The 14,071-nt window shown below is 40.1% G+C and overlaps 1 protein-coding gene across 2 annotated transcripts in view; it reads left to right on the top strand.

The window, feature by feature from the left end:
* LOC115208187 (uncharacterized) overlaps window positions 1-14,071 on the top strand; it is a 216,210-nt gene that overhangs the window by 75,950 nt on the left and 126,189 nt on the right. Inside the window, exons 8-22 of one of the 2 annotated variants that reach the window (XM_029776049.1) lie at window positions 24-335; window positions 884-1,192; window positions 2,232-2,294; window positions 2,434-2,487; window positions 2,729-2,776; window positions 7,529-7,582; window positions 7,677-7,733; window positions 9,749-9,841; window positions 10,005-10,023; window positions 10,133-10,164; window positions 10,274-10,378; window positions 10,669-10,697; window positions 10,806-10,872; window positions 11,187-11,227; window positions 11,372-12,590. In XM_029776049.1, the coding sequence (XP_029631909.1) occupies window positions 24-335; window positions 884-1,192; window positions 2,232-2,294; window positions 2,434-2,487; window positions 2,729-2,776; window positions 7,529-7,582; window positions 7,677-7,733; window positions 9,749-9,841; window positions 10,005-10,023; window positions 10,133-10,164; window positions 10,274-10,378; window positions 10,669-10,697; window positions 10,806-10,872; window positions 11,187-11,227; window positions 11,372-11,464 (1,376 nt within the window). In that variant the 3' untranslated portion in view covers window positions 11,465-12,590. Of the gene's footprint in view, window positions 1-23; window positions 336-883; window positions 1,193-2,231; window positions 2,295-2,433; window positions 2,488-2,728; window positions 2,777-3,089; window positions 3,120-3,639; window positions 3,694-7,288; window positions 7,337-7,528; window positions 7,583-7,676; window positions 7,734-9,748; window positions 9,842-10,004; window positions 10,024-10,132; window positions 10,165-10,273; window positions 10,379-10,668; window positions 10,698-10,805; window positions 10,873-11,186; window positions 11,228-11,371; window positions 12,591-14,071 lie in introns of those variants that run through there. The other variant, XM_029776048.1, reaches the window with a different exon arrangement.

Below are 14,071 nucleotides of genomic sequence, written 5' to 3' on the forward strand. Positions count from 1 at the left end.
TTATTGATGTGTTCTCCTCACAGGTGAACTGCAGAAACCAGACATTAGTGTCAATGACGAATCTTCTCATGACATCACCATTATTTGTGTACTTCCTGAGTCTGTCAGTGATGGTCATAGCTGTAACCTGTACACTGGAGACCAGTCTCAGGCCTACAAAGAGGCTTGGGTCAGGAGATTTAACAAAGCATTATCCAAACTATTCTGTACCTTCAGTGTTACTAAGAATGATCTGTTCAGACATCTGCAGTTGGAGAGAGATGTGAGCTGTGACTATAGAGTGAACACAGGATCACACTCTCTGTCTCCCCGCAGTGATAAATACATTATTACAGGTAAGATACTTCCAGAAAACTACAGAAATATGTATTATATGTACATTTTTTAAGTGCAGACTTATTAGTATGAGCAAAAACTGTCTTTTCAACAAAAAATAATTTTTCTACTGATGACATTAAATCAATGTGGAAAATGTATTGGATTTGCCAAAATAATTTTGGGAATGTTGGTCTTTTTTTCACCCAACTTGAACCTAAATCTAATGATATGGATGAAATGTTGTTGATTTCACTTTGAATTCACATTAGCTGACAACTCAATCAAATGTAAATCAAAACTAGGTGTGAAACAGACGTCTCCGCCCATTGGACAAATACTTAATTTATTGCTAACTTATTTTGAACAAATCAATTAATTTGAATTAATGTTTTTAAATCACAGTCCAAGTTAATTCAAAATAGTTAAACAAATCACAAGTCCAGGTCATGTTTATGACCATCATGATTTGAACTTGCATTGTGAAAGACTGTAGGCTCTACAGTATATTTTTATATGCTGAATAGTGTGCCTTGTACTTCATTAAGTCGTTGTCCTCTCCCAACAGGTCAGAAACCAAATATCACAGTCAGTCTGAAAGAGAACTTCATCATCACCTGTTTAATTCCTGGCTCTGTCAGTAAAGACACCACCTGTAACCTGTATGTTGGAGAGCAGAGTAAGAGTCTTTTTAGAGCACACATCAGGAAGAAGAAACACACAGATTCCAAATGCTGGTTCTGTCAATTCTCTGTGGCTGAGAGTGATCTGATCAGACTTCTTCAGTCAGTGAGGAGTAAGGAGGTTAGCTGTGATTACAGAGTGAGCTCAGGACCAAACTCTCTCTCTCCACGCAGTGATGGGTACACCTTTACAGGTGAGTCATTATCTAATAAATAATAATTTATCAGTGCTGCAGGTCTTCACGATCTGACATTTTTTAGTATGACTATATTCATTCTGACCCTCACTCACTCACTCACTCACTCACTCACTCACTCACTCACTCACTCACTCACTCACTCACTCACTCACTCACACATTCACTCATCTTCGCTCGCTCCTTTTGAGCATAGCACTTTGACATATGGTTTTCCACACTGTGTTCTTCTGGGCCAGGTCCCAGGCTGATCTGTTGTTGAGTCCCAGGATGTGTAGGTCGTCCCCCAACTGGTCGGACCACCTGGCTCTCGGTCTTCCTCTTGGGTGTGACCAGTTGGGGGAATGCTCTTTGAGGATGAGGGCAGGCAGGGAGCTACTGCCAGCAAATAACATTCTGACCCACAAAATAAAGACCACATTCCAATCCCAAAATGGTTGTAAATCTAGTGGGAGTTCACATCAGTGATCCAACAACTATACAGACACCCTCTACAGCAGGGAGACAAAGCGGTTTAGCTTTGGTAATGTGTAAGTATAACTGTTGGTGTGGCTTTCTCTGTAATTAATTGTGTTGATGATGGAGGATGTTGTTTAGAACACTTTACATTACAAACCTTTTGTCATTTTGTTCATAGATATGAAACCAGTCTCAACACCAACGCCTGGGACCATTACCACAATTATTACAATTTCTTTGTTGAACTGGTTAAGTGTATAGATCATGTCTGTGCACCGTTAAGCTTCTGCTGTTAGATAACATGGTGACTTTATTCTAGGAAGCTGTAAACAACAATCAACACCTTATCTGTCCTGAAAGACTTTATCACCTTATGAATTGGTTTTATCATCTCTATAATGAGGAGAAATATGATCTACCAGGGCTAGAAGCAATCTGTCCATAGTGATTTTTATAGTCTTACTTTGCCCACTTTGAAAAGACAAGTCATGAAGGTATTTCAAAAGGCCAACAACATCATGATGATCATTAATACGATCATTAATAAAATGCTAATTTCATTAATGTGTTTTCTCAGTGGATTTAACTCCAGGTCCTAGATCTACTTTGCCTCCCAGCACGACAGTGAGTCCTACAGAAGGTGTGTTGGGCCTCTAAACTACCATCTCAGCAAATACCAATTGTACAGTCAAGTGTTTAGATTATGGGCCTGTAAAATTAGGTGACCAACATTTTAATGCAATATCTTATTCTTGTGTAATCATATTGCTTCCCACTAGTTTCGACTGTCACCTCTACTTTGACCCCAGACACCACAGTGACACCAACTACCAGTAAGTAGATCCACTAATATTAACTTACATGTATATTTTTGTTCACATTAATTCACTAAAGCTCCATCCAACTTATGAATTGACCCATTCATTGCTGCTTGTAATTTCAGTACAGATTTGTGTACTTTTAGTCCATCTGATTTGCAGGTAATGTGTAGTGTACTTCTCTCTTTCTGCTTATTGAATAACCTTAGATATTACATTAATTTACATTTGTTCTTGTGTAATCTCTTCTCACCAGGTTTGACCTCTCCTTTGACCCCCAGCACGGCAGTGAATCCTACATCAGGTGAGTTGGTCATCTTTCTCTCGTTAGCAGATAGGACCTAAACAAATAGACTAGATTGATTTTACCCAGGTTTTTACTCACAAATTTCCCCTGATTAAAAGAGGTTGATATTTCATTCATTAAATCAACCCATATAGATACCTTTATTTTTGTATAATCAGATCCAATGACTTTGCTTTGCACCAGGTTCAACAACTAGTTCTACTTTGACAACTGACACCCCAAAGTGGCCACATGATTTTAGTTTAGTGGCGTAATAAGTTGTGTTGTGTGTTAACTGTTATTAAACAGTCACTCTCTTGCATGTGCCCAGGAGGTCAAAGCTCCACAGAAAGCGTTCTGGGTAAGCATCCATCTCTAGCTGACTACCTGTCTTTTCTCAGACAAATGAGACATTTACAGGAAGGAAGTGGAGTTTCCAATAAAAAATGGGCTTGCGTAACTTCAATGTATAAGCTTATAATGTATAGTCTGGTGTGCTGGGTTTTTAGAGGTAAAAAATACATTTTCCCAAACGGTATCCCAGGTCAGTTCGTGCCCCAGCCCCGCATTTCACGGTTCCATACTAGAGTGACACCCAATGTAGAGCATTTAACAGACAGCAGGCAATCATCAGTGGCAGAGACCATTCTAGAAGTTAATGAAGGGAATATCCATGTAAGCATTATGTGGGATGTTAACGGGGCATCCCATGGTTCACCATAAGCTTTTAAGGGTCTGGGTTTTAATAATGTTATGACAAATTATGAAATTGTGAACACTTCATCTTTCTATTGACTGAGTTGTGTTGTTCTCTATCAGAAATAATGAATACCTTTCTTCTTGTGTAATCAGATACAGAATTCACTTGTATTGCTTTCCAGCAGTTTCAACTGTTACTTCTACTTTGACCCCTGACATCACAGTGAGACCAACTAGTAAGTATCCTTTACTTTGCAATTGCATTTTTAGTTCACTCTAATTCACTAAAGCTCTAACAGGTTTACTCATAGACTTATTCATAGCTGCTTGTACGCTAAATTGTTCTACCTTTCTTAGATATGAATGGTGCCGGAGGGGATGGCTGCCGTTTTACGGGTTCCTAACCAATTGTGCTATTCTGGCAGTTTTTTTTTGCGTTGTTTGTAATTTGTTTTGTACATAATGTTTCTGCCACCATCTCTTTATGACCGAAAAGAGCTTCCGGACATCAGAACAGCTGTCACAGGGGTCGTGGAATGGAGACCAAGGCGCAGCGTGTTGAGTGCTCATCTTTTACTTTTAATGAAGGCACTTCACAAAGAAAAAACAAACGACAGCCAAACAGTTCTGTCAGGTATACTAACAAACTAAACAGAAAGCAACCACCCACAAAACCCAAAGGAAAACTGTCTGCCTAAGTATGGCTATCAATCAGAGACAACGAAAGACACCTGCCTCTGATTGGAAACCATACTCGGCCAAACATGGAAAACAAAACATAGAAATAGAAAACTAGAACAAGTTCCCCTAGAAAAAAAAACACACAAAACAACCCCCCTGCCATGCCCTGACCATACTACTATGGCAAATGACCCTTTTTATTGGTCAGGACGTGACAACAGCGATTACTCGCAGGGCGAAGATTTCTTCTTAATGAATTGAAGGAAAAAGATTTACGTCTCTTCACAGACAGGCCCAAAGTCCCGTCATTTGCATGAAGAGGAGACGCCGATACAGGGGTCGCAGATCCTGATGCTTGGTGAGAATTCGTCTGCAAGTGGATTATCCTGCTTTACCATCCGTATCTTATGTTTCACCGAGTCATGGCTGAACGAGGACATGGATCATATACAGTTGGCTGGGTTGTCCCTGCATCGGCAAGACAGAACAATAAACCTCCAGTAAGACGAGGGGTGGTGGTCTGTGTCTATTTGTCAATAACAACTGGTGCGCAATCTCTACTATTAAGGAAGTCTAGAGGTTTTGCTCGCCTGAGCTAGAATGTCTCATGATAAGCTGTAGACCACACTGTTTACCAAGAGAGTTTATCTATATTTTTCGCAGCTGTCTGTTTACCACCACAAACCGATGCAGGCACTGAGACCGCACTCAACGAGCTGTATACGGCCATAAGCAAACACGAGAATGCTCATCCAGAAGCGGCGCGCCTAGTGGCTGGGGACTTTAATGCAGGAAAACTTAAATCCGTTTTACCTAATTTGTACCAGGATGTGAAATTGCAACCAGAGGAAAAAAATCTCTAGACCACCTTCACTCCACACAAAGAGATGTGTACAAATCACTCCCTCGCCCTCCATTTGGCAAATATGACCATAATTATATCCTCCTGATACCTGCTAACAAGCAAAAACTCAAGCAGGACTTAGCAGTGACTCGCTCATTACGGAAGTGGTCAGATGACACGCTTGCTAAGCTACAGGACTGTTTTGCTAGCACAGACTGGAATATGTTTTGGGATTCATCCGATGGCATTGAGGAGTATACGTAAACCAGAAGCCATGGATTACAGGCAACATCCTCACTGAGCAAAAAGCTAGAGCTGCCGCTTTCAAGGATGCTTATAAGAAATCCTGCTATGTCCTCAGACGAACCATTAGACAGGCAAAGCATTACTACAGGGCTAAGATTGAATCCTACTACACTGGCTCTGACGCTCGTTGGATGTGGCAAGGCTTGCAAACTTTTATGGATTACAAAGGGAAACCCAACCGTGAGCTGCCCAGTGACGAAAGCCTACCAAACGAGCTAAATGCGTTCTATGCTTGCATCAAGGCAAGCAACGCTAAACCATGCATGAGATCACCATTCTGTTTCGTACGACTGTGAGAACACGCTCTCCTTAGCCGATGTGAGTAAGACCTTTAAACAGGTCAACTTTCACAAGGCCGCAGGGCCAGACGGATTACCAGGACACATACTGAGAGCATGCACTGACCAACTGGTAAGTGTCTTCACTGACATTTTCAACCTCTCCCTGAATGAGTCTGTAATACCGACATGTTTCAAGCAGACCACCATAGTCCCTGTGCCCAAGAACGCCAAGGTAACCTGCCTAAATGACTACTGGCCTGTAGCACTCACATCTGTAGCCATGAAGTGCTTTCAAAGGTGGGTTATGCCTCACATCAACACCATCATCCCAGAAACTCTAGAACCACTACAATTCACATACCGCCCCAACAGATCCACAAATGACGCAATCGCTATTGGTCTCCACACTGCCTTTTCCCAACAGGACAAAAGGAACACCTACATGAGAATGCTGTTTGTTGACTAAAGCTCAGCATTCAACACCATAGTTCCCCTTAAAGCTCATCACTAAGCTAAGTACCCAGGGCCTAAAATCCTCCCTCTTCAACTGGATCCTGGACTTCCTGACGGGCCGCCCCCAGGTTGTAAGAGGTTGTAAGGGTAGGCAACAACAAAATCTGCCTCACTGATCCTCAACACAGGGGCCCGTCAGAGGTTTGTGTTTAGCCCCCTTGTGTACTACCTGTTCACTCACGACTGCGTGGTCATGCACGTCTCCAACACCATCATTAAGTTTGCCGACGACACAATGGTGGTAGGCCTGATCACCGACAACGATTAGAAAGCCCATAGGGAGGAGGTCAGATACCTGGCAGTGTGATGCCAGGACAGCAAGCACTCCCTCAGCATGCCCCCCATTCACATCGACGGGGCTGTAGTGTAAGCGGGTTTGAGAGCTTCAACTTCCTTGATGTCCACATCACTTACAAACTATCATGGTCCAAACACACCAAGACAGTTGTGAAGAAGGCATGACAATGCTTATCCCCTCTCAGGAGACTGAAAAGATTTGGCATGGGTCATCAGATCCTCAAAAAGTTATACAGCTGCCCCATCGAGAGCATCCTGACTGATTGCATCACCGCTTGATATGGCAACTGCTCGGCATCCGACCTCAGAGGGTAGTGCGTACGGCCCAGTACATCACTGGGGACAAGCTTCCTGCCATCCAGGACATCTATACCAGGCGGGGTCAGAGGAAGGCCCTAAAAATTGTCAAAGACTCCAGCCACCCAAGTCATAAACTGTTCTCTCTGCTACTGCATAGCAAGTGGTACCGGATTGCCAAGTTTAGGTCCAAAAGGCTCCTTAACAGCTTCTACCCCTAAGCTATAAGACTGCTAAAGAGTTAATCAAATGGCTAACCAGACTATTTGCATTGACCTCCATTTTTATTCTGCTGCTACTTGTTGTTTATTACCAATGCATAGTCACTTTACACCTTCCTACATATACATATTACCTGAATTACCTCCTGTATATAGCCTCGTTATTTTATTGTGTTACTTTTTGAAACGTTTTATTTATTTAATTTATTTAATTATTTATAAAAAAAACAAATATTTTCTTATTTAAAAAAAAACGGAATTGTTGAAAGTAAGTGTTTCATGGTAAGGTTGTATTGTAACACCTGTTGTATTTGGCGCATGTGACAAAAAACATTTTATTTTATTTGATATGAAACAAATGTACACTTCTCTTCTCATCTCTTCTCACCAGGTTTGACCTCTCCTTTGCCCCCCAGCACAGTAGTGAATCCTACATCAGGTTTGTTGGTCATTTTTAGTTGGTAAAACTGAAAAAGATTGACTTATATTATCTAACCCAGGTATTTGTATTAATTTTTTCATCACAAATGTGCCTAATTACTAGAAAACGAGGTTGATATTGGATTGATTAAATCATCCCATTAAGATACCTTATTGTATAACCAGATCCAATGACTTTGCTTTGCACCAGATTTGACTGTTAGACCTACCTTTACAACTGACACCCCAAAGAGTCCAACTGAAAGTGAGTATGGCCACACGATTTTTGTTTATTGGTGTTGACTAAGTTGCGATGTGTGTTAACTGTTAACAACCGTCTCTCTCTTGTATGTGCACAGGAGGTCAAAGCTCCACAGACAGCGTTGTGAATTCAAACAGTCAAAAAAGAGTTTTGGGTAAGTATCCTTATTTAGTAATCCCACAGCAAAAATACACTTGTCTTTTCCTGCTAGAACTGACTTTGCTGATAACTACTTTGTTGAGGGAAAATGTACTTGTGATTGTGATATGTTGTTGCCTCACCAAGCTATCTTAAGATGAATGCACGTCGCTCTGGATAAGAGCCTCTGCTAAATGACTTGTCGTGGAAATGTCCATCGGTGGCACCTGAAGTCAATCAATATTAAATTAATCATTCTTTTTTATCAGCAAGCTGGAGAGGTTCCAACAGACTTAATGTACCATAGTAAACGTCGGTCGGGAGCTCCGCCGGAGAAGTCCCATTAGTTCTCTTATATAGTGCTTAACCTGTCTGGGCTGTGGGGTAACGTTGCATTTCCTAAGGCTTCCATTGGCTGTCTCTAGCCCTCAGAAAGAGGTTTGAGCATTCTCCGGTCACTGGGCAGATAGTAGGAGCTCAGTTACTGAGTGGTCTGCCTGGCAACAAAGGGATTGGATATGCGCAGTCACGCGAGCACGCCGATCCTTCTTTTTCTTCTTGAATGAATATGCTTTTGTCCGGTTGGAATATTATCGCAATTTTACGTAAAAAATACCATAAAGATTGATTTTCAACAGCGTTTGACATGCTTCTAAGTATGGTAATGGAACATTTTGACCTTTCGTCTCTCGTTCTGCGCTCGCGCGTTATGCCTTTGGATAAGTGATATGTACGCAAGAACAAAATGGAGGTATTTGTACATAAATATTGATTATTTCTTACAAAAACAACATTTCTTCTGGAAGTAGCAGTCCTGGGAGTGCATTCTGACAAAGACCAGCAAAGGTAAGAGAATATTTCTAATACCAATTCTGAGTTTAGGTTGCCCCGAACTTGGCAGGTGTCTGAATAGCTCACCGTGATGGCTGAGCTATGTACTCAGAATATTGAAAAATGTGCTTTCTCTGTAAAGCTATTTTAAAATCTGACACAGCGGTTGCATCCAGGGGTAGTCTATCTATAATTCTTTAAATAATTTTTAGATATTTTGTCAACGTTTATGATGAGTATTTTTGTAAATTGATGTGCACATTTACCGGCCGTTTTGGTGGGAATACATTTTCAGACATTCACGCTCCAATGTAAAATGCTGTTTTTGGATATAAATATGAACTTTCTCGAACAAAACATACATGTATTGTGTAACATAATGTCCTAGGAGTGTCATCTGATGAAGATCGTCAAAGGTTAGTGCTTCATTTAGCTGTGTTTTGGGTTTTATTGACACATGTCCTTGCTTGGAAAATGGCTGTGTGATTATTTTTGTCTATGTACTCTCCTAACATAATCTAATGTTTTGCTTTCGCTATAAAGCCTTTTTGAAATCGGACAATGTGGTTACATCAAGGAGAAGTGTATCTTTAAAATGGTGTAAAATAGTTGTATGTTTGAAAAAGTTGAATTATGACATTTTGTTGTTTTTGAATTTGCCGCCATGATATTTCCCTGGCTGTGTCCCGCAGGTGGGACGCTAGCGTCCCACATAGCCCATAGAAGTTAAACAGACAAGTTATATTTTCAAGATTTAGTTTATTTATTATTCATAATTAATTCATCATTAACGTTTGGTTCATGCATGAGACCAACCAATACCTCACGATGCTTCTTCTCTTCAAGCTGAGACCTTGAAACTGAGACACCCCTTTCGGTTTTCAAAACAATGTTCTTGGTGCACTGCCAAATTACTTATACTGATAGTGAGGATTCCTCCTAGTCACGATCAATCAACAACTTGCATGAACCCAGTCAAATTAGTTATTAGAATAGCACAAACAACATTTCACATATTCATTCACAGACTCAAATTTAAAATGTTTAGCTAACTAGCTGTCCTTTCTCACATATATGAAAACGGAAACGTTTACCAAGACTAATAATAATGTGGTATTCTAACACCTGTCTACCATTGAAGTATTTACATTTGGATTAAGAGCTAATGAACTCTTCTGATGTCATCATGTCACCAAACAGCAGTGCAATTATGGCAGGCAGCAGTGGGTATGGCTTCTGGAGTGGGCGTGTTCCTGATGGGATTGACAGCTGTCTATCTCTGCAGGAGGACCAGTGAGTACTTCTGATTCTGCATAACAAATAATTTGCAAACATTTTCCTTTCTCATATTAACGTAAGTGCCTTTGACATGAGTTAATCTTTCAACTCCTTTTGGTGATATTGTGTAGTGTAGGCTGTATTCAACATCATTCATTAAGTCTAATTTGTTTTTCAGAGAAAACCAATTCTCAGAGGTAAGAATTCCCCTTGTGAATATGATGCAGATTGTATCAACCTTTAGTTCTGTATTGTCCATGATGAGATGTTCTTACCACAACCTTCTTATACTTTTATGTTGTACAGACCTACAGCCAGACAGGATGATCACAGCCAATGTATGTTCCAAACAAAATACATCAAACATACACACACTACTAACACAACTACACACATGCAGGTACAAACACATATTCAAATTTCATTTTCATATTGTTTCTGTTCTAGGTGATTTGGTGATGGGAGCTATGAGCAGTGCAGCCATGTTGGATTCAAGAGATGCTGGGATCTATTCTCTCATCACCTCTGTACCATCCACGTTTTTGCCCTCAGGTGAGTTTGTCACAGAAGGTCTTCTATCCCCGTCTTCCTGACCTGGGATGTGAATTTGGGACCCTCAGCACAATAACACTTAATCACTCAATGCCAACCATACTGACTTACATTTTTTAATCAGAGCATCTTGAAAGTGTGAGAACAGAGCTGTAAGTCTCCAGGGTGGTTTGAGTCAGGAGGAGAAGTGTGAAGTCACATCAAGCCCTGTTATTTTCACTTCTTCTGCCCCCCCCCCACACACACACAGACACACAACCTCTTACTTTGTCTCTCTCTGTGAGATGCAGGTCCTGTGCAGGTATCTGCAAATGATGATGTAAGTACAGTAAAAATAATAACCCTGGATATAGATACATACTTTTTTTTGGACGGATAGACACAGTCTGAGGGATAATAAGGACCTTTCTCTCTCTCTTTCCTCCAGGCTGATTCAGAGAATGCAGGGATCTACAGCCTGATCACTTCTGTACCATCCACATCTGTACCACCAGGTTTGACTATTTAACTCTATCCCATAGATTTATATCATGTAGGGCTTTTTATAGGACTCAAAGTTGTTTAGGCTTGGATTTTGGTCTGAGGTAGTCATATCAGTAAGCATGTATGTATATAAGTTATACATAAGATAATGTGTTAGAGCATGAGAATAGAGCTGTACGTCTACAGGATGGTTTGAGTCAGGAGTAGAAGTGTGAAGGGACATTAGGCACAGCAAAGTGACACGCAGAACCACACCCACACTGACACGTGCACACACACACACACACACACAAACACTCACTCAGGCTCCTTCTGTGTTGTACAGGTCCTTTTGAAGAAAATGGAAAGTCATCTGAAAACGACAATGTAAGTTCAGAATAACTCACTGTGTTTGGTGATTGTGAACGGCTCTCAGTTTCAGATTGATGTTACATCCTTTTAAATGACATTACATTTACAGTACTGTAGAATTAAAGGACTGAAGTTAAACTGTTTGTTTCTTTTCTCTAGTCTGATACGTACCACGTATACAGCTCAATCCCCGACAGACCAGCAACCTCATCCCAGCCTGATGGGTTGTACAGTCTTCTGCAGACACACTGAAACTACACCACTGGCTCTCTGTATGTCTCACAGAAATACTCTTTCTTTCAGGATGTCCTTTAATTATCACACATCATGTTACTGTAAATAAGTATCTAATACATCTACCGCAGTGCCGTTTCTATCTGTAAGCGACATACAGTAAGCAGCCACTAGAGGCCCCTCCAGAAAAAAACGTAGGATAGTAGAATACACAACGTGCAGTTTAGAAATGTGGTTCTGCATCAGCAGTTTTCCTCTTGTTATGTCAGTCACTGACAGTCACTCAATTATCCCGTCAGCTAAGATTTTATAGATTGCTAGGCAAGTTAGTCTCGCCAGCTATCTAAGCCTTGTAGTAATGGCCAAATTAATGCCCAGGGGCCCTGACATTTTTTTAGTCACTCTCACTCAGATATCAAATGAACATGGAATAGGTCATGGCAAAATGTGTAGAATTGTAGGAAATTAGCTTTTAAACTGAATTTTATTATTTCAACGACAATGGCACAATGTGTTGAATTTCAGGAAATTTGCTTAATAACTTCAAAGTTCTCTCCGCCCCATGGCGAAATGAATAGAATTGCAGGACATTAACTTTAAACCTCCAAATGTTTCTCTCCGCTGCCACGAGCGGGACCACTAAAATGTTTTGTCGGCGAGGTGGGCAAATCTTGCTCAGGGCTCCCAAAATGCTTGGAACTGCCTTAATTTACTGTATCACACATGGACACATGGCTTGTGTTACATACCTATCCATAATGTCTGTTAATGTGTTAGTATTTTTATTTGGGGATTTTGGAGGGGTCCGGGGCATACTCCCCTTTAAACATTTTTAAGAAAATGCCCAAGTAAATATATACTGTATTTATATCTATTCTGTCATCGGTGTGATGTCTCCTTCCATAACGGTTTGATACAATTTACTAAATAAAATATATTTGTGTTCAAAATCGATAGATACAGACAATTTAAAAATAAATAAATATATAACATATTCACACATAATGCAAAAAACAGGTAAATAGGAAATTAAGATAAATGAAGTCATTAAGATCCAAAGTGGTATTGCTAAGACATTTTTTCTTGGTGAAATTCATCTTGCGTTGAAATATGCTTGTAATATAACTCAGATGCACCCAAAAAATCTGGAGAAAAAGTCTCATGTTATTTTAACAATTTTTGCGTCAAAAGTTAGCAAACCCCAAAAGCCTGATCTTATAGCAAAAGTATTGATATTGACATTGCCCACATACTTTGTTACAAGCTACAAAATATAACATTTCGGTTTTAAAAATGTTTACATTGTTGGCAACATCAGATCATCAAAACTGAAAAATATAGATTTCCTAAATGTTATTCAAATCTCCCAATTTCTCCATGTTACCTTGTTATTAACTTATTATTTTCCAAGTTCCCAGTTGAATTTCAACTTAGCACCTCAGTCGCTCCTTCAATGTGCAGTGTTGTAGACACATTCTAGCCTTGAAGTCCAATGACTGCGGAGTGATTTAGATGTAAATGGTGTGAGAACACAACTTCATTACATTGTTTTCCATTTAACATGAGCTTACATTCTGTTTCGATGCACACATGAGCCCAGCGGTCAGGATGGTCGATTATGCTTTGTCGATTATGCTTTGTTTGTTGAAAAGGGGTGGCTCCCCCCTCACCTCCCATACACACTGTACATAGATCTTTCTATTGTGTTATTGACTGTATGTTTGTTTATGTGTAACTCTGTTGTTGTTTTATCTTGGCCAGATTGCAGTTGTAAATGAGAACTTGTTCTCAACTGGCCTACCTGGTTAAATATATGTGAAATAAAACAAAATAAAAAATAAATCCCTCTTCTATAAGACCTTTCAGGTACAGCAAATACAAACCCTATGTTTTTTTCTCCGTTTGAAATGCTCTCTTCTGTAAAACAAAAAAATAAGCAGTATAAATTGACTTTGACCATTCCCTCATCTTTGTTAGTATTTTACATGATTTGATTTTGATCTTGATTATTCAAGATAGACAACAGTACATAGTTGTTGCATTATGTCACCTTTTTCTGGCCATTGGTGAAGACCAATGTGCTATTTTCCTTAAATGTTTTTTTCAGTCCATATACAGCGCATTCGGAAAGTATTCAGACACCTTGACTTTTTCCAAATTTTGTTACCTTAATGCCTTACTCTAAAATGGATAAAATAGTCCCCCACCCCCATTAAGCTACACACAATGCCCCATAATGACAAAGCAAAAACAGATTTTTAGACAGGTTTATAAACATAAAAACTGAAAATGATATTTAAATAACTATCCAGACCCATTACTCAGTACTTTGCTGAAGCACCTTTGGCAGCAATTACAGCCTCAAGTCTTCTTGGGTATGATGCTACAAGCTTGGCACACCTGTATTTGGGGAGTTTCTCCCATTCTTCTCTGCAGACCCTCTCAAGCTCTGTCAGGTTGGATGTGGAGCGTTGCTGCACAGCTATTTTCAGGTCTCTCCAGAGATGTTTGATCAGGGTTCAAGTCCGGGTTCTGGCAGGGCCACTCAAGGACATTCAGAGACTTGTCCCAAAGCCACTCCTGCGTTGTCGTCGCTGTGTGCTTAGGGTCGTTATCCTATTGGAA

Source organism: Salmo trutta, chromosome 14 (assembly GCF_901001165.1).
Source record: "Salmo trutta chromosome 14, fSalTru1.1, whole genome shotgun sequence".
NCBI lineage: Eukaryota > Metazoa > Chordata > Actinopteri > Salmoniformes > Salmonidae > Salmo > Salmo trutta.